Source organism: Trichoderma reesei (genome assembly GCF_000167675.1).
Source record: "Trichoderma reesei QM6a unplaced genomic scaffold TRIREscaffold_11, whole genome shotgun sequence".
Classification (NCBI taxonomy): domain Eukaryota; kingdom Fungi; phylum Ascomycota; class Sordariomycetes; order Hypocreales; family Hypocreaceae; genus Trichoderma; species Trichoderma reesei.
Genome location: NW_006711158.1, coordinates 403,300 through 421,908, shown reverse-complemented (window position 1 = coordinate 421,908; position 18,609 = coordinate 403,300). Strand labels below are relative to the sequence as shown.

The 18,609-nt window shown below is 53.3% G+C and overlaps 5 protein-coding genes across 5 annotated transcripts; 3 read left to right on the top strand and 2 right to left on the bottom strand.

Annotated features, from left to right (window-relative positions):
• Positions 1–1,135: 1,135 nt before the first annotated feature.
• On the top strand, positions 1,136–2,536 carry TRIREDRAFT_4240 (uncharacterized protein; the record flags this gene model as incomplete). The annotated part of the gene is made up of 1 exon (XM_006965842.1): positions 1,136–2,536. The coding sequence occupies one exon, from the start codon at positions 1,136–1,138 to the stop codon at positions 2,534–2,536; it is 1,401 nt and encodes a 466-aa protein (XP_006965904.1).
• Positions 2,537–9,877: 7,341 nt separating this feature from the next.
• On the top strand, positions 9,878–10,871 carry TRIREDRAFT_108164 (uncharacterized protein; the record flags this gene model as incomplete). The annotated part of the gene is made up of 3 exons (XM_006966051.1): positions 9,878–10,111; positions 10,224–10,244; positions 10,404–10,871. The coding sequence occupies 3 exons, from the start codon at positions 9,878–9,880 to the stop codon at positions 10,869–10,871; spliced, it is 723 nt and encodes a 240-aa protein (XP_006966113.1).
• A 367-nt stretch (positions 10,872–11,238) lies between these two features.
• On the top strand, positions 11,239–13,860 carry TRIREDRAFT_62880 (RNA binding protein; the record flags this gene model as incomplete). The annotated part of the gene is made up of 4 exons (XM_006966050.1): positions 11,239–11,409; positions 11,939–12,671; positions 12,740–12,850; positions 12,893–13,860. Coding segments are annotated over 4 exons (1,983 nt in total), but the record flags the coding sequence as incomplete, so codon positions are not given.
• A 2,079-nt stretch (positions 13,861–15,939) lies between these two features.
• Positions 15,940–17,092, bottom strand: rpl15 (60s ribosomal protein L152/L15B; the record flags this gene model as incomplete). The annotated part of the gene is made up of 3 exons (XM_006965930.1): positions 15,940–16,307; positions 16,384–16,540; positions 17,006–17,092. The coding sequence occupies 3 exons, from the start codon at positions 17,090–17,092 to the stop codon at positions 15,940–15,942; spliced, it is 612 nt and encodes a 203-aa protein (XP_006965992.1).
• Positions 17,093–17,631: 539 nt separating this feature from the next.
• TRIREDRAFT_108160 (uncharacterized protein) lies at positions 17,632–18,609 on the bottom strand (the record flags this gene model as incomplete). The annotated part of the gene is made up of 4 exons (XM_006965929.1): positions 17,632–18,112; positions 18,172–18,294; positions 18,357–18,492; positions 18,570–18,609. 4 exons carry the CDS (start codon positions 18,607–18,609, stop codon positions 17,632–17,634), a joined length of 780 nt encoding a protein of 259 aa, XP_006965991.1.

The following is an 18,609-nucleotide window of genomic DNA, read 5'->3' as shown; positions in this document are numbered from 1 at the left end:
GAGAGTTACCCCCCTCGAATACTATAGCGAGATTCTAGTCTTGCAGAAAGCATCACATCCATGGTAACAATAAAAGCCTACCTTGCTCATACATATCAATCGAGGATGCTGGGCACTGAGTTTGAGGTGCGAGATACCGCTCGCTCGTGGCTGAAGTAGCACGCAGTGCATGCCCATCATGTGCGACTACAATCTCATTCGAGATATAATTGATACAATACTTTGTTTTTCATTCGGAATACAGCTCTTGATCAAGATTCTTCATGAGTCGAACCTGCTTAGTCACAGGGAGATGAAAAACTTGCCATGTGCTGTAGTCTCTTGATCCACCATATACAGTCAGACCTGTCACCAAAACATCACCACTTCGTCATCTCCAACTCCTTGTGCGCGACAAAGGCAAATCGCCTTGCCATGCGTCCGCCTTGCCCAGAATGATGAGAGAACTATGACTGGCTATGGGAATCCGCAGCCATGTCAAAATGCAATCACCACTCACCATGTCTTACCCAGCCAGTCCAAGTATAGGGATCATAGATCTTCATAGTCAGTTCACCGCTAACCGGTGAGACAGATACATCGACGTTCCACGGCAGACGGCCCGGACCATGACGACAGCTCATACTTTAGCTCAAACACTTTTTCTCTCTCTTCCCGCCTTGGAAGAAGGGTCAGGTAAAGACATACTTCCCGTGCTACAGCAGAGGGTAGTGGCACACAGGGATCATGACATTGCCGCGAGATAAACTTTGCATCTGCGCCACATCTCGACACGCCAGAGGCATCTCCATACTACGAATTCCGATGACGACGCCATTCTTTGCCATGCTGTAATGGCGCCGTCACTTCGGATTTCTGCTCCGGCATTCAGCTGTGGACGCGTCATGTTGTGAGCTGCTATGGACGTGGTGTGAATGATGGGCACTGCCGCGTTTTTACATTGGTGAGCTGGGATATGGCAGCGGGTGTTTCGGCATGTTCAGAAAGGTGGATGGGAGAAGAGTCCACAGGCTGAGGGTCATTATAAGGGGAGGCATACCCGTTGTCTGCTTACATTTCTCCCTCTTTCTGGCATGAAGTCTCAACAAGTCCTTTCAGTCGTGCCCTATTGAGTGAAGGCATCATGATCGGCAATATGCGGCTGCAAAACGCAGGGCTTCTCGCCCTCTCCAACGTGCTGCTCGTCCAGGCAGTTCCGAGGTTATACACGCCGACGACTACCTTTTCCGAAGCCGAGACAGTGACTCCAGCAGTGGTGCCTCAGACCAATGTCACTTCCCATGGCCCCTTTACAGGACCGCCCGCCACGACCACGGGAGCCCTTTCGACTACCGTTACAGCCTCCTCGATCCCGGCTTTGCCTCCGGCGCCAAATTCGTTCAACTACACAGCTGATGGCAAACTCCATGCTCCCCAGCCTGCACCGTTCACTCCCAGCGGCGGTATTGGAACCAACGGTTCGGCTCCGGTGTACCGCGTCCAAAGCGACTTCGACTACCAATCGCTAGCTTTGGCTCTCTACCAGGAATGGATCGAGCTTGACCTCTTCCATTGGGGTCTGCAGAACTTCACTGTTGAGGAATGGGAGGCTAACGGCATCAATGCCGAGGAGAGGTTCCTCATCGAGTACATGGCCGATCAAGAAATTGGGCATGCCACGGTCATCTCCAACATGCTTGGCCCCCAGGCGCCGAAGCAGTGCACCTACAACTACCCGGTGTCCAACGTCCGAGAATTCATCGACTTCAACCAGAAGCTTACACGCTGGGGAGAGGCCGGTGTCTATGGCTTCCTGCCGCATCTGAACTCGGGACCGGCTGCTCAGTTGCTACTCCAGAGCATCACAGTCGAGGCTCGTCAGCAGCTCATCTTCCGCCAATTTGGCGGGCAATTCCCCATGCCGGAGTGGCACACCGTGGGAATCCCTCAGAGCTGGGCATGGAGTCTCCTGGCACCGTACATTTCAAGCTGCCCGTCTAACCAGACTCGACTGGTGTGGCAAAACTTCCCTGCGCTGCATATCATTAACCAGCCGAACCCGGCTCGCATCAATGGCTCTGATGCCTGGAACGAGACGACTGGCGGCTGGGCTAACACCCTGTCAACTCAGAACATTTCCCGCTCTGAGCTCTGCTTGCACGCCAGGAACAAGACTTTGGACTGCGCGCCGGCTATTTCTCAGAACCGCAGCATCCCCCTCTCGTACCCAGGCCGTCAGGTCTTCTTGAAGTGGGATAGTCCTGGACAGTTGGTCGGACCCAACAACAGCTACGTGACTTCGACGACGGTCAGAGAGCCTAGATTTGCCGCTTGGGTGTCGCAGCTCAACGTCACCTACTCTCCGCTCCTTAACGTGAGCACACGGGATAACACGGCCTACACCTTCCAGCCTAATGCGTCGACTTGGGATAACGATCCGGCCATCAATGGCACCATGTTCCTTGCGCTTACGGATACCAACCTTACTGTTACGCCATACAATCTGACCATGCTTAACCCGCATGTTGCGGCCCTGGCTGTGTATCAGGCTGGTTGAGAGAGTATCTCTCGAGTTGATGGGGTTGACAAAGAAAAACTGGTGATTGTATGTATTACTGGGAGGTTCGGTTGAGGTTGGGTTGTATGTATCATATATTTGTAGATCGATGATATTCTAATATTGTTCTGAAGTTGCTGGTAATTGCCGTTATCCCATTTATGTCCTGAACAAGTGAAGCATGGATCAAAGTCTACATCTGACGGAGTCAACGCTGGAAACTGGCTGATGGCGTCTGACTTATGTGTCATGTTAGATGTGACATATAAACATCTGCCTGCCTTGTTGTTTCATAATGCGCTCTCTCATGTCGCTTATCCATGCTTCCCATCCAATAACCACCACTATCCACAGTCGTCAACATCCTGTCCACTTTGCCCCTGACAACGGTGCCTCGTCCCGAAGCGCGTAGCGGGCTTGGCTTCGTTTCCATCCACTACGTGATTGGAGAAAGGAGATTCTCACATGGGATTGTATTAGTGGCTTGATGTGTATCTTGTCTGTAAGCGCTATCCAACTTCATGCCCTGGTGTAGAGACTCCCTATTGAAGACTTAATGACAGGCACCTTAATTCTCCGTTGGTGTCCCTGCCTCAAAGTCCAGAGTTTCACCCAGAAAGTTACCAGGCTCGCCAATTTCCTTCTTTATGTATCACAATTATTTGTATCAAGTGTCCCGTTTCGTCAGCTAGCAGAGACGCCAACTAGATACCAGACAACGTCAAGTCACTGACGACTGACATAATGACAAGTGCGGATAGAGCTGTATTATGAACTGGAGTTTCTTCAAGAAGGGTGGGATTCGTGCGTTTGATCGTGAAGGCGGCGCACGTTGACGTTGCGAATGGTTCATCTTGATTTCAGCAAAGGAGGACTAAGACGAGGCTTATGGCGCACTTAACAACTGACGTATTGAGTGGTTCGACGGTGTAGAAGACTGTTCTTCTTGCAAAAGAGGCTTATACAAGGCTGGTCACAAGATGGGCCATGACAGTCTGAGGTGGTTGAAGAACATTCAGGGGATGGTTGAATACAAAAATTAGTGTTAAGGCAGCTATTCACTGTTCTAGCAACACAATCCTGATGCTGTATCAAGACATATAGCCCCAAATTCCTTTCACATTCTAAAAACGAACTCACTCGCTGCTATTTCGAGCCGCCAAGAACGTACGGACAGGCCTCTCATCGACCCCTTAGCTCACACATCCAAGCTCTAAGCCGACAAACAGAGCCTCAAACACCGAATAATATCCCAGGACAACCGCAACACAGAAGTCAATTCGTTTCTGCCTAAGAGCGCCATACATCCCATTAGAATATATATATCCATATTGATCACCTGTGTTTAACCGCCTTATATCCCTCCCCCCTTTCCCACCACATTGTAGTGTTACATCGGGGATCTTCCGGTGATGCTACATGTATGCAGCTTGTAGGTGCTGAAGGGGGGATGTATGTCCAACACCTCAGACGGGATTACTTCTATAGGTACCTGAATATGTGGCGTTCGATGTACCTACTTTGTCCAGCGGTTGGGCACAAATCTTGTTAGACTCAGGTCTCAAGGTTCGCCCCAGTCTCCTGTCATATCGCTGGGCTTGAACCGTCACTCAATTGTTCTGGAGATGGGATGATTGAGCACTCGATAAGCCCTCGACAGCACCTGACGTCTTCAAGCAATGGGAATTAAGGTACATATTGTCGTGGGCTCTTCAAGTGATGATGATCAATATACAAAGGTTATGCCTCCCTTGCCTTGAACGAGGAAAAATTGTACGACAGCACGTACACGTCTCCAGTGAACACATGGTTGAGAATTTATATACCAGCAGCAGTTGCTTTAGGTACGTAGGATATCTGATGCATCTATTCTTGGGTCATGTAAACGGAGACTTTCACCTATACATGTATATGGGGACGACAGGACGAGCTCGTCTTCCAGTGCTGGTTGGGCATTGTGGCCTCAAATTAATATATTGGCAGATATGCCAGACCAGTTCCACACCACCAACCCGAGCTCATCATTGCACCAATCACATATGGATCAACTCGCCTGAACCAGGATTAGAGCCTGTGGCTCGCTCCGGTAACTGGCAAGATAGCTGGGGCAGTAAGAAGAGTTGAGGATAGCAAGGAGACAACTACTTGCCTTGCCATCAACCCTTGTACTGCAGAAGTTGAAGAGTTGAAATGTTGAGGTAAGATACAACGAGCATCTCAGCTCCAAGCTACTAGTACTACAGCACAGCACCTGGACCCCTCCTTTTGAACAGCAGTCGATCCGTAGTGCTTAATTGAACCGCATCCAAGGCTAAGCAGGATGCTGGTAGATCCATCTCTAGGTTCAATCCAGCCTAGCCCGCTCAGCTCTCACTTCTCATGACGGAATGCCTTCGAGAACAGCTGCCTACGGGTCGAAGAGGCAGAAAAGCGGCAATCTCGGCCAACGAAAGGCGAGGCGACAAGTCGAGGTTGAACCGCTCCTCTTGCGACCCCGCACTTCTGACCAAAAGCCTCTCGCAACTCGCGTTCGTCTGCGGTTTCAAAGGGAGTGCAGACTCTGTAATGGAAACCTGGCCTCGAGGGAGCGCAGAGACCTAGAAAGTCGGCGTTGCTGTCTTCATGCCCGTGTAGATTCTCTGGCCAGAGGGATGGCTGTCTTGTTGTGCGAGCAGGTGTACGGAGTTGTTTGCTCATTGTAGCACTGCATTGCGCAGGGCACTGCTGGCAGTAGAAGCGCCATCTACTGCGCATGAATAATGGGCGAACCTAGTTAGTCTATGCATCACATACGTACGTGCATAGTCCACTGCTGTCACGGAACGGCTCTGTCAAGACACAGGGCTAAGATTCGTGCGCTCCAGTCCCCGTAAGGGGCAGTTCTGCCTCGCACCGGGAAGCCGATACTGAAATGAACAGCCGAGGAAATTCTGCGCCTCCAGAGACATGCGGCAGAGCTGCAAAGAGCTGGGACGAGCTCAACAACGGCCAGATGCGCGCACGTGTCTGTCTCGAATCCATACTGTAGATGGTATACCTCGAGCCTGAGACGACGTGCTTGAAGGAACCGGCTAGCGAGCAAACACTCCAGGGTCGTCGAGTCATCAGGAAGATCCAGACCAGGGACCCCAGAGTGCCCCTCGTTCCTTCATGTTTTAGCGCGGAGCAGAGTCAATCGTGTGGCCAAGTGAAGAGCCGAGTCGGGGCCTGTATTCGGACCTGGCGTTCGCATATCAAGACCGCCGGAAGAGGCGCTTGGGTTTGAAGCGATCGGGGCTTCCCGCCTCAGCCGCTCGTGGAACGTTAACGTCCAGATAGAGTCGAGGTTTCTGATTCTGGCAGGCAGCCGCTGCTGTGCGATGCTGAAGCGCGTCAGTCGGCCGATGGATGGATCGCGAGATCGGGGCGTCTCATGTTCTAAGCTTGCGGGCGTGAGCGTGAGTATTACCTGTAATACGGGTTGAGGCGTCTCCGGTTTTTGTCGCCCGCAGTGACGAACAGCCTGTTGGCTTTTGCATGGGTTGGGATTCTGGAGCAAGTCGCACAAGTGGCATACGATAGGTATGATGGGTCAAAGAGACCAATATGCCGTCTCAACCAGAGAGCACGAAATAGGTAGATACCAGCCTGGGTAGCAGGTGGTGATGATAAATTGCAGTCGTGCCTGAGGCTTGAACATCTATCGTCATATCTCATCAATGCCAGATTGCTCCTGCCATTGTACCACCTCGGTGCATGTACCTATCTTGACATCGGAAATGGAAGCTACCATGGCCGCTGTTTCTGATGAGCTGAAGGTATCTCGGTTCATGAAACCTACAGAGCCTCTTCAGAATATGGAAGGTGCTTTAGTAAGAATGACCCAACGCTCGGCGGTCGACCTCAGAAACCGTCACTTATCACAGGCGATTCTGGGACAGCAAGCGAATCGCCGAGCAACAAGACGAAATCACGGCATATGTGAATCCTCACCGGTACTCACGGGGGCTTGACCGGAGGTGGATCGAGGTGTGCAAAGGCGAATTGACTGACTGGCTCGTCGTATCCGCAGACGAGATACTAATAAGATTCCGCAGGTCCCATCTCACCCAGGACACGCGGGCTCTCGACTTTGCACTCTGTCACTCTTCTGCCCAGAGTAGATTCTATATACCTACAGCATGGAGCAAAGACCCTACAATCAATGCATTCAGCCACAGCGGGCAAGCGGGGGATCCCAGCTGTACGAAGCACTGCAGCCTGTAGATGCCCCAGGGCGTGGTCGCAGCTCTGTCGGATGCTGACCTGCGTTTACGAAGCAGACGTGAAAACATCACCTCCAGTCTTGTCGCAGCTCCGGCTATGCTACTGGGCTCTGCAGTGGCACTATCTGCACAGTCGGATGTGATGAGGTTTGTAATTACCTCGCGCCATGCATGCGAGCAGCATCTTGGACGTCCAATTACAGCGTTCCTCGAGCGCAGAAGGCTGCCGGCGTGGCGTTGCAGGTTGCGCACCCAAAGGCACAACAACAGGGAGCGAGGATGCATCCGTCTGGTACCGATGCTGTACTAACGAGAAGCCCAAAATGCTCGACTTGGGCCTGAATGCTGCTCCTCGATCCATGACAAGCTGAGAGCATCTGCAGGCCTATCCGTATCCATATCGCCTACATATGCTTCACTACCTACCTAGGTACCCTGCCTGTGCCGTACCGCGCCTCATAAGGCAGCCAAGTACCGGAACATCGACACAATCCGCCGTGATGCTCCGAATTGGCCAATCGCCGTGATGCTCGATCCAGCCAGAGGGTGTGTTTACATGCACGCTCAGCAGCAGCGTATCAGTTCTGACAATGCGCCCACAGCTGCATCAGCATGCAACAAAGACGCACTTGAAGTGCAAACAACTCACTCGTGCAGATGGCATACAGCTGCCACAGCTTCCAACATGCATGCTACATAATACATGTCCGTACACGCTCAACGGCTGCGGGCCATTGGACACGGCGCTGTTTGCCTCGCCTGTCGCCCAGGGGGCGGTCCAGCATACTCGTACACCCGCAGGAGGTACTACTCTATCACAATATGGCGCAAGATATACTTGGGCTGCAAGTACAGTATCGGGGGTGGGTGATGGAATCCAACCATGAAAGTGACGACAAGTCATTCCGAGTCATTCCCCCGTTCTGGACAGGGCTTGCGCTAACACCATCACAGAAGCTCTCGACTCGGCCAAATCGAAGCGAGAAACCACTAGGAAGCAAGCAAGACGTGCGCTTCAAACTATGTACGCTATCTTCATGGCTGGTTGGGCTCCGGGGTTCCCCTGAGGCCAGCAAAAACTTGGCGATTTGACTCTGGAGGCGAGCCGATGTCAAGTGGCAAAGTCGCACAGCCATACGGAGTACACGTACTCCGTTCTCTGCGCGAGTGAGTTGCTGCTGGTCGGCTTCGTACAACCTCATCTGTCGATTCCAACTGCAAGGAGGCAAGCAGCGGAGATTCCTTCATCGGCGTCTTTGGGAATTGGCTTGTTGAAAGTTCGTCCTAGCATCATACCTAATAAGGTAGCCCGGACACCTGAACCGCCGAGCCCTTCCCCTCGCACTTTGAGCCGCCATATCCAGAACAAGGCGCCCGCCCAAACGCCTCTCGACTTCTGTCCGCCGCTTATCCGCCTCCAGCCGTCAAAGTCGCTAGACGCCTGCCCCTGACCACTAACGACCGGGCGGTTCAGGGCCCAGGGCAGTGCCTCAGCAGCCTCCCAACCGCTATGAGAGTTCCAGGTTCAGGTTCTGTACTTCGTACCTGCTGTCCATTGATCGCATTTGTGCCCTCCGCCACTTGCCTAAACTGGACTCTAGAAAACCTACGGAGTAACGCCGCTCTGGATGTTTCATCAGGCCTCCCCAAAACTCTACTTAGAATGCTTCAGGCAGGCCTCCCTCTTCCCTCACCAACTGCCCGACTCTCTTCCTCTTTCTCCGCCACTGTAACCCCTGTATTTATATCTTGTTGAAGGAAGACCTGAGATAATTGCATCTCACGAGCTTTGGGATTTGTCGCCTTGTACCCTTAACCACCTCTCTTGCTCCTCCGGGTTCCGTCCAGTCTTTCTTTTCTTACTTTGGCTTCCTTTCTCGGGAGCCAGCGTCCTGAGACGTCTTGCGCGCAACGGCCCCCTGCCCAGCGAAAGACTTCTCGGCCTCAGTCATCGTGTACGGATAATTTCCGTCGCTTGTACCGTCTTTCATTGTTCTATCAAGACTTTTGCCCATTGCAGATAGAGGTACGTGTGCCAGCCAATACGTGTCTTCTTGCGCTCAATCTCGTTTCGCCGGTTGTCTTTTCGGATTTTGATTTTTCATCTCTGTCGATGATGCTTGTTCAAGGCTGCGGGCACAAGACGTCACGTTTACCAACCCCATCCTTCCACTCAATCCTTATCCCCGTTCCTTATCCCGCAGAGGACAATTTCGGTCCCAGCGTGTCGATGTGAGAACACAAGGTTCCAGCGGCCTTCTGGCGCCGCTGGCTGCTTTGCTGGTCTCCATGCCCTCTTGGCTCGATGGAGGGCGGCCGACATTGAATCCTTGGTTCGTCGTACAACCGGGACACCATCGTCGGAATGCGGGTGAGGAGGAGGAGCACGAGCATGAGCACGAGCACGTTCTGCCAGCCAGCCATTCAGCACGAGCAAACGCTGGCCAGGCAGTGACATTGGCCATGGACGCCTCCCTGCCCTTGGCACCGGCGTTGAGCGCTGCGTCTAGCTTGTGGCTTTGGCTGTAAGCTTTGGCTCCCGGATTTTGGCTCTGGTCCTGACCTCCCGCTCTCCGGCTCTGGCCTCGCCTCACCTCGCTTCGCATCACTCTCAGCAGCGCCAAACCCGGGGCTGAACCAACAGCAGCGGCGTCGCGATGCTGAGCTGGCAGCCGAGCGATGACGACTTTGCCTCTGCGAGTCTCTGATCGCCCTGCAGCACGACGTGTGGGAACCAGACGCTGGACGCTGGACGCTGGACGCTGGACGCTGGACGCACGCCAGACCAGACCCCTGCCCGGCGCGCTGGCCCCAGTCCAGCCCAGGCCATCTGGGCATCCACCGGCTCATCCTTGTCCTGGCTGCAACACCGAGCATCTTGTCTCGTCAACTGTCCAATCCCTTGACCTATCCCACCCCGCCTCCTCCAACGTCGCCGGCTTGTGCCTGGCCCTAACCTCGTCGTCCACAACGACAAGCTGTGCTGACATTTGTCCGTCTGCTTCATGTCTGCAGTGATATAACAGGACCCGTCCCGAGCGCATCCAATTCGGCTTGTACGAATCCTGTTCGTCCCTCGTTCCCCGAATCCCCAACCATGGAGGACATGCGCTTCCGCCCTCAGCAGCCGCCGAGGAACGAGCCATCCATCAACCCGCTTGTCTCACCTCCTCGCGGCGCCGCTCTCATCCCTCAGCAACAGCCTGCGAATCATGATATGCGCTCCTCCTTGCCTCGCCGCTTCACGACAGACTCAGGGCTTCTGCAGACACTGTCTTCGATCAACTCCCTGGCGTCCCCGTCCCGTGTGGTCGACGCCGACTATAATAATGTGAGTTGCCGGCATTCTGGTCGGGGATCCCTCGGTTCACTGCTGCTCGCTGCGTAGACCCAGCTTTGTTTTGTCTCGTTTACGTGCGACAATGGCTGACTCTCCGGCGCAGGCATTGCACAAGGTCCAATTGGTAGGCGGCCCCCCTTGCCTCCGAACTCGATGGCTTCCAAGCGCGACAGCTTCCCGTACCCGGCCGCTGTCGTCAGGTTTGAGCGCGGTCAAAAGCTTGACAGGAATTGGGAGACATGAGATCGAGAGCTCGGCTAACTTGGCTTTTTCTCCTCTCTAGATAGAGAAGAAGAAACAAGAATATGAGAGGATCCGAGAACAAAGGCGGCGATTCGAAGTCGAGATGCAAAAACTAGACCAGCAACAGCGACGGGAGGCTCTCGAACTGGCGCAGATGGAAGAAGAGGTGAACAGATTCGCCGGGCACCAATCCGAGCCGACGACGCCTCCCGAGTACCGAAACACCAATACCAACAATGGCTTTCCTGGCATCTTCTCGCGGCCAAACCGATACTCGACCTCGAGTCTGACCTCCCCTCCAGACTTGTCTAACCGACCATCTCGCTCTGGATCGCTTCTGACCTCTCCTCCTCCTCCTGGCACGGGTGCGTTCCAGCAGCGTTTCGGATTCGACGACAATCAGATGCCATCACGATCTGTTCCTACCACGCGCCGTAACAGCGACGACGATGACAAGGAAGAGGCTGTTCGCCAAGACCCAAGCAGCCACAGGTCGACCAACTCGTAAGTAGATAGACAAGAAGTCTCCCTCGGTGGCCCATCCCTCCAATTTCCGCAAACTGCGATAAGCACGTAACTCCTTCATTCCGGGGCAATATGGGTTGGAGGTTGGTGCAGCTAGGACTCCTGCACGGGCTGCCTTGCTAGATGACGGCGCGCGGACACGGGGCAGATCCTCTCAGGACATGTTGCTGCTGCGTGTGCATCATCAGGCACTATACCCGTGATACAGCTCCAGTGCCGCGCAACGCTGCTTGCGCGCACGCTTCCCACGGCCCCCCTTCCGAACTGCCACAACTTTTCCGCCCTATCGTCTTGCCTTGAGCACGAGATCTCCTCACATGTGCTGACCATTCCACGATAATAGAAGAACAAACAGATATTCCATGCCCGTCACCCGAACAAGGAGCGGATTTTACGATCTGAATATTGATCAGACCAACACTGCACGCTTTTTGTTCGGCGAGGACGAAACGAGTCACCTATCTGGAGGACACCAACCTGACGACAGCTTCCCCACGCTTGTCCGCCGTGACGATCAGATTGTAAGCCTTGCCTCGCCTTTTCTCTTCTCGCTCCGTTCGTCATTCTCCAAGCGTTGGATGCGAAACAAGAGCTGCCTCTTGGCTTGCGTGGCCCATCTCCTCTATCCTTCTTTCTCATGGCCGCCTTGAGGGCTGCCGTGATTGGACAACAGCCGCTTGGCAGCTGGCAGCTGGCAGTGCTCCCCTTCGCCTCGCTTCACCTAGCTAGCACAGACTGGCGTGCAGTTCTTCCTTTCAGTTTTCTTTCTTCTCACTTCTCTTCCTTCTCTTCCTTCTCACCTCTTCCTCTTTCTTCCCTACCACCGCCCTCCTTGGCATCCTACATCCACCCTCAGTTCTTCTGACCTGCACCTGTAATATCCGCCTGGCTCTTCTTGCCGGTGAAGTATCAACCTTGCTAATCTTACTGTTTATCTTTTAGCTGTCGGCGTCTTCAGCAGCCCTAGATCTTGCTCTGTCACCTTCGCCGAATCCTGAGGCGCGAGCGTCACACAACTGGAGGACCAGTGTGAATCGGCATCGTACGCAGCATAGCATGTCGGCCATCAACGGGCTATCCGCCACCCAGACGGGCGATGGTGGCAATATTGGAGCACGCGCAGCCACTCTTCGCCATTCTCTAGACCATGCGAGCGAGGTGTCTGGCGCTCCTCAGGCGATGCACGTGCCGCCTAAGCTCCAGAGTTCCTATTCTGCCAACGACATCCCCACGGTCAAAAACCCTGGAGGTGCCTCGATGATGAACGCCATTGCCAATAACCATGCCCAGCAGCACTTCCATAACCATAATGCGAGCATCGGTCGCATTCCTGCTGGTGTCATGCCAATCAGGCATGTTCGCGAGCTGTCCAACGACAACGGCGTCAATGCCAACCGTGAGCAGGCCGCTGTCTATCCGTCCATCAACTCGGCCCTCCAGGCAAGCGCTGCTCCCTTTGGCCCAACTACGACAACTGCGGCTCCTCTTGCAACGCCGCACTCCGCTGCACCCATGGCATCTCCAGGAAGTTCAGCCTCGGCGGCGAGCTCGCATGCCTTCTACCGCTACACGCCCTCGAGCGTCACTTCCGCTTCGTCGTATGGAGCTAATTCGCTCTCCGCTGGGATGCAGCAGCTGGGCTTAAACGGTGCTGGTAACGGAAACGCATACTCTCCTCAAAGTTACTCTCCTTATGGCAATGTGCCTTACTCTCCCCCGAGCGGTCAGCACCGCGATAGCCAGGCTCGGGTTATTCAGCATCGTCGACAACTGGACAGCGAAGGTGAGTGCAAGAATACCGATGACTCCATCCCCCTCCTCCTGCTCATCATACTAACACCCTCTTTGTAGCCATGTCTCGGTATCAGAACATGCCGCTGGAGTCCTTCCGAGGCCAGATTTATGAGCTGTGCAAAGACCAATATGGCTGCCGCTATCTCCAGAAGAAGCTGGAGGAACGCGGTAGTGATCAAGTTCACACGAATCAAGTTGACACGAATCAAGTTCACATGAATCAAGTTCACATGATTTGGCTCGAGACCAATCAGCATGTCATCGAGCTCATGACGGATCCGTTTGGTAATTATTTGTGCCAAAAGCTCCTCGAGCTCTGCAATGACGACGAAAGAACTGTCTTGATCCAGAACGCGTCTCAAGACATGGTGCGCATCGCGCTTAACCAGCACGGCACAAGAGCCCTCCAGAAGATGATTGAGACAGTCAGCACGCCTCAGCAAGTCCACCTCATCATCGAAGCCCTACGCTACCGAGTTGTTCAGCTCATCCAGGATCTCAACGGCAACCACGTCATCCAAAAGTGCCTCAACAAGCTTACTGCTTCTGACGCGCAGTTCATCTTTGATGCAGTTGGCGAGAAGTGTGTCGAGGTTGGCACTCACAGACACGGCTGCTGTGTGCTGCAGCGCTGCATCGATCACGCCACCGGCGATCAAAAGCTCTGGCTGATCCAGTGCATCACCAAGGACGCTCGCATCCTCGTGCAGGACCCCTTTGGCAACTACGTCGTCCAGTACATCATTGACCTCCACGAGCCCACCTTCACTGAGCCCATCGTCGCCTCGTTTGAGGGCTGCATCAGCATGCTTTCTCGCCACAAGTTCAGCTCCAACGTGATTGAGAAATGCCTACGCTGCGCTCAACCCCCTTCGAAGGACATGATTGTCTCGGAGCTACTCGGGGACATTGAGGGATGCCTGCAAGACTCGTTCGCAAATTACGTTGTCCAGACGGCCCTTGACTTCTCGACTCCCCAGCTCAAGCACCGCCTCGTAGAGGCGATTCGTCCCGTCCTTCCCAAGATCCGCACAACGCCTTATGGACGCCGGATCCAAGCCAAGATTGCCGCTTATGACAATCGTGGAAGTGCCGCCTCGAGCGGTCAAGCCACACCAGCCGACAACACGCAGGGACAAATTCCACTGCGGCCGAGTCACAGCCGAGGTCTCTCTGGCACTCCAGTGCTCCCCCAAGTGCTCCCTACGAGCGTGGGCAGCGCTAATGGGCCGGCTCATGGTGCCGGGGCCCAAGGCATACGCCAGCAGGCGCTGCCTCCCTTCTCCGGCAGCACCACGATGCCGATGCCCCCCTCTTCTACGTCCTCTGGCTCGGGTGGCCTCATTCAAGCTGCCCAGTACAATCAGATGGATGACGGTGAAGCACGCTGGAGACCCCCCTACTAATTCCTTTGCACTTCTACGGATTGCTTGTATTATGACCGTTTGGCGTCTGCTCTCTTGTATCCACCCCTATTTCTTCCCTTCTCGATTCTCGATTTTTCTTCATGGCCATTCAATGGAATACGACTTCATGCGGCACGGCGATGATGGTTACACTATTTCCATTTTATTTCACTTTTTCCTAGAGATTGAGCTCGATATCGTCTCCAGGATTGGCCTGCTCATGGTCTGAGCAACAGCATTGGCGAGAGATTGCGTTGTGTGTATGATGCGAACAAAAACGAAGCTATAAAAAAAAGAAAAGCACAAAAAAAAAGGGTGGGAAAGGAGTGCCTCGCGATGGGTCTCAGATGTCTCTACACCGGGGCTCGAAGCTGTTGTGAGCTGAGACTCCATCTAGGCGAGCTTCAGGCGCCGGTCATGGCCTGTACCTATACTTGGATCGCCGCCAGCATTACGTTGGCCGGCGTTCAATGTATTCTTCACTCTTCTTTTCTCAATTTCGATTCCTCTTTTGTTTTTCGATGTGCTTTACTCTTTCTCTATTTTCCCCCCTGGTACACAGCACTACGCTCAAGAATGACCCTTCATCACCACAGTCAAGTCATCTTCGCAGACAGACCTTGGGATCCTGAAGGCCATACTTGGAATCTCGCAAGGTCTCCAATGCCATTTGTATTTTGCCAATCTGTTGGAGGAGGGCAGCAACGCAAGATGGATTCATGGAGGCCACGGAGAGTCACCGAGATCAGGGCAGAATGACTGGGTTCTTTGGGCGAATTCAAGTGGCAATGTTGCGAATGGGTAGAAGTGGGTATCCCTGTTTCCTCTTAACGCCTCTTTGAGATTCTTCTGCGTTCCCTTTTCCCTTTCTCTTTCCATTTCCGACGAAAACAGCTACGGGTCGGGTTCTTGTAAGATGCTGAGGGAGGAGACACACTATCATCTGGAACTTTGGGAGCCATGGATGGAACTCTCTCGGGTGAGGCACGTGGAACAGCAGCTTTCTAGTCTGGACGGTCTGTGATTTGGGCTTTTGTTCGCCCGGGCAGGGGGGGGTCTTTGAGGATATGGGGATGGGTTCAACCTTTATGAACTTGTACTTAGATGAGACTTCTTTTGCTCTTTCTTTCTAATATTAGATTGACGCTGGATCTGGTTCTAGGTTTGATGTTTTTCCATCTGATTCCCGATGTCTTGATAACAGGACCTCCTTTGCAGCGTGTGAGTTCATATAGCCCATGCGATCCTTTCCATGAGCACTTGTTCTATTGCGATCCGTCTCCGCGAACATTGACAGCGGCGATGATGATGCCGTCTCCTGCTATTGCGTCTGAATTACACCTGATACATGAGCAGCTCGGTATATGACTGACGAAGAAGGCAAAGTCACGGAAGAAATGAACACTTAAAAGAGTTCACAATCGCAATTGCTTTCTACATAAGAAAAAAAGAGAAAAAATGATATCATCATCGCGAATCCGATGTGTATCATCGGAAAAAAAGTGTTCATGCCATTTCCATTTTGTGTAAAAAAAGAGGAACTACCAAAGAAGTAACCCTTGGCCCATTTTTTTCAACTCCCCCAGCTTCCCGTCCTTTTGTTCGTTCTTCATGTTGATCGTGCCGACTTCTTTTCTTCTGCATACATGTTGATTCCGGAGATTAAGAGGAACAACATGCTGCAGGATGTCGAGAAAGAAGAAAGAGAAGAAGAAGAAGAAGTAAAGACCCCATTCCCCCCGGGAAGTAGTAGTCCCATGAGAAAATACATCCAGGAGAGAACGCCGCCGCGCAACGCCTCCGGTGTCGACAAAACGGCCGTCAGCGCATCCGCATCCCAGCGGAACGCGCTTACCTGTAGCGCCACAGGGACAGGGTGTTGTGTCTCTTCCAGGTCTTTCTGCGGCCGGCGGTGGTCTTGTTGTAGCGGTGGCCCTTGTTGAGGCCGCGGGAGCGCTTGCCGGTGGCGGTGAGGCCGCGGGCCTCGCGGTGCTTGTGGACGGGGTTGACGATCCAGTTGATGCGGGGGTCGATGCGGATGGCCTTGTGGCTGGGGTCGACAAGGATGACCTCGTAGTACTTGTAGGTGGAGTCCTGGTTGATCCAGTACGAGTTGAGGACGCGCAGGTTGGCGCAGCGGCGGCCGACACGCTCCTCGGCGGTGGCCTTGAGGGAGCGCTGGTACTTGAGCTGGTTGATACCCTGGTTGGTGGGCTTGCCTGTTCATCGCGGTGTCTCGTCAGTAGGATGTTCCCAAAGAGTATGTAACAGAGATGGGGGGAGGGAAAATCGTACCATAGGTGGCACCCTTAGGGGCAGGGCGCTTGCGGCCACCACGGCGGACACGCACGCGGTAGATAACGTAGCCCTGCTTGGCCTTGTAGCCGAGGCGGCGAGCCTTGTCGGGGCGCGAAGGGCGGGAGGCGCGGTGGATAACGTTCAGTTGACGGTACTATATTGATGCACTCTCAGCATATGTTCAACGAGTGTATAGCAAAGACAAAGGGGGATTAAATGGACAGGGGAATGAAGATGTGTTGGCAGCAAGAAAGGGAGAAAGAAAAGCTCTCGGTCTTGTTTTCCCCTTCTCTTCGTCTCGCTCTTTTTGTCGTTTCATCGACGTTGACGGCAATGAAGCAATCGTGCAAAATTTTCAGTTTCCCAAAAAAATCTGCACACGCGCAATCCATCGTAGAGACGGAGAGGCCCCGACAAAGAGGAAGAGAGCACAGAGTGAAGAAGAGAATTGACCACCAAGACTTCGAGCTTTTCTTCTTTCCCGAAAACCAGCCTCGACACCTCAATCTCACAGTCCCCAAGCCCTCCCCCCTCGTCCACAGAGAACGTCTTCTTGTAATGATTTCGTCTCGGGAGTTGGTTGCTTTTGTAGCTATTCGGAGTGGTGGTGGCAACGTACTTCCCAGCAGCGCACGCGCAGAAGGAAGCGGACCAGGTCGGACTGCTTCTTCTTCTGGAGCTCTTCGACATACTTGAGGGCACCCATTTTGGCTGTTGCGGCGGCGACGAGGTCAAATGTTAGCTTTGCGTAACTCGCTTCCTTCTCAATGGCAGATGAGAAGGAGAAGAGAAAGGAAAGGAATTGGTATGCTCCAAAAGGTAAAGGAAGGGGGAGGACGTACCGGCTTAAGGTCAGATAATTTCCTGCCGAGGGTTCGTTGAAGGTGGTTGATCGAGAGGGATGTCGAAATTTCGGAGGAGGCTGCAAAACCGAAAAGCGACTCGTGAAAATTCCAAGGGCCTGTTTGTGGGTTAAGCGATGCGCTAGACCTCTTGTGGCGCTAGCGGGATAGGACTTGCCCCTCAGAGCCCTCTTGTGCGATTTCGACAAGAGGGAAAGGCAGTGGTGGAGAAGCGCTGAGTCATCAAGGTGAGTGTGCGAGCTCACCGCAGACGGACCCGCAAGGTGAAAGCTGAAAGCGAGAGGGCTTGCAGTTCTCTTGAGCTGAAGGTACACCCTTTACTTGGTGGCCCAATTGCTGCAAGGCGAACCCGGGTTATATTGAACCTTGATATGAATCTAAATCATGACAGAAGCTTGGTGATTGCCGCAAAAGCCCGGACTGTCTCTCGTGCTGCCGATCCCCAAGTGTCCTCGGCTGCTGGCATGCCGCCTTCCAACCACTTCCAAGCGGCCTGCTCAACCTCGCTGCCAGAACCTGCCGATGCACGTGAAAGATTCGAGTATTCACCGGCAATGATTACCCTGTTGAGCATCTGTATAGCAATCTCCATTGCCTTCTTATCAACCTTTGCGACGTTCTCTGCATCTTGAGTCCACTGTTGGCCCTCGGTGGGCTTCCTGATGTTGATGGAGCTCTTGTTGATGGTGTCGAATTCGTCCATTAACTCTTGCAAGTGCTTTATACGTCCGTGTACACTCTCGAATACGACACAACGAGTATCGATTGCCTTGTTGAGTCCAATGTCGCCAGTCTCTTTCAGGACTGCATCAACTTTGGAACTGAACAGACTGCCTCTAGCAGCGCCAGATCCTATGTGTGACCTACAACACGACATACCATTAGCATCAAACAGCCAGATATAAAGAAGAGAGTATATCACCCAGCACCATCCAATCGATTTTCCAACATGAGGAGCAAATCGTCAGCCTGCTTCCGGATCTCGCGCTTGGCTACCGACGCAGATGGCTTCGCCTGCTTCCTTCCACCTGTACTCGAGCCACTACTTTAAAGGAATTGTTATAACCATGGTATTTCAACACAGATCAGATCGCAAGTTTGACTTACTTGGCACCCGCCCGCCCTTTCTTCGCAGCCCCCGTGTCACCTTTCGTCGCATCTCCTTGCCCGGCTTTGGGTTTTCTCTTGGTCGTCCGAGCGGTCTTGGTGGCGGGCTTGGTGACTTGCTCAGCACCTGCTTCCTCTAGGTAGGCATAGAACGTCAGCAGCCTTGGAGAATTGAACTCAAAGTATCGAACACCATATTGGATAGCAACTTACCCTCCTCAGAGGTCTTTCTCTTGCGAGTTCTCGCTGGCAT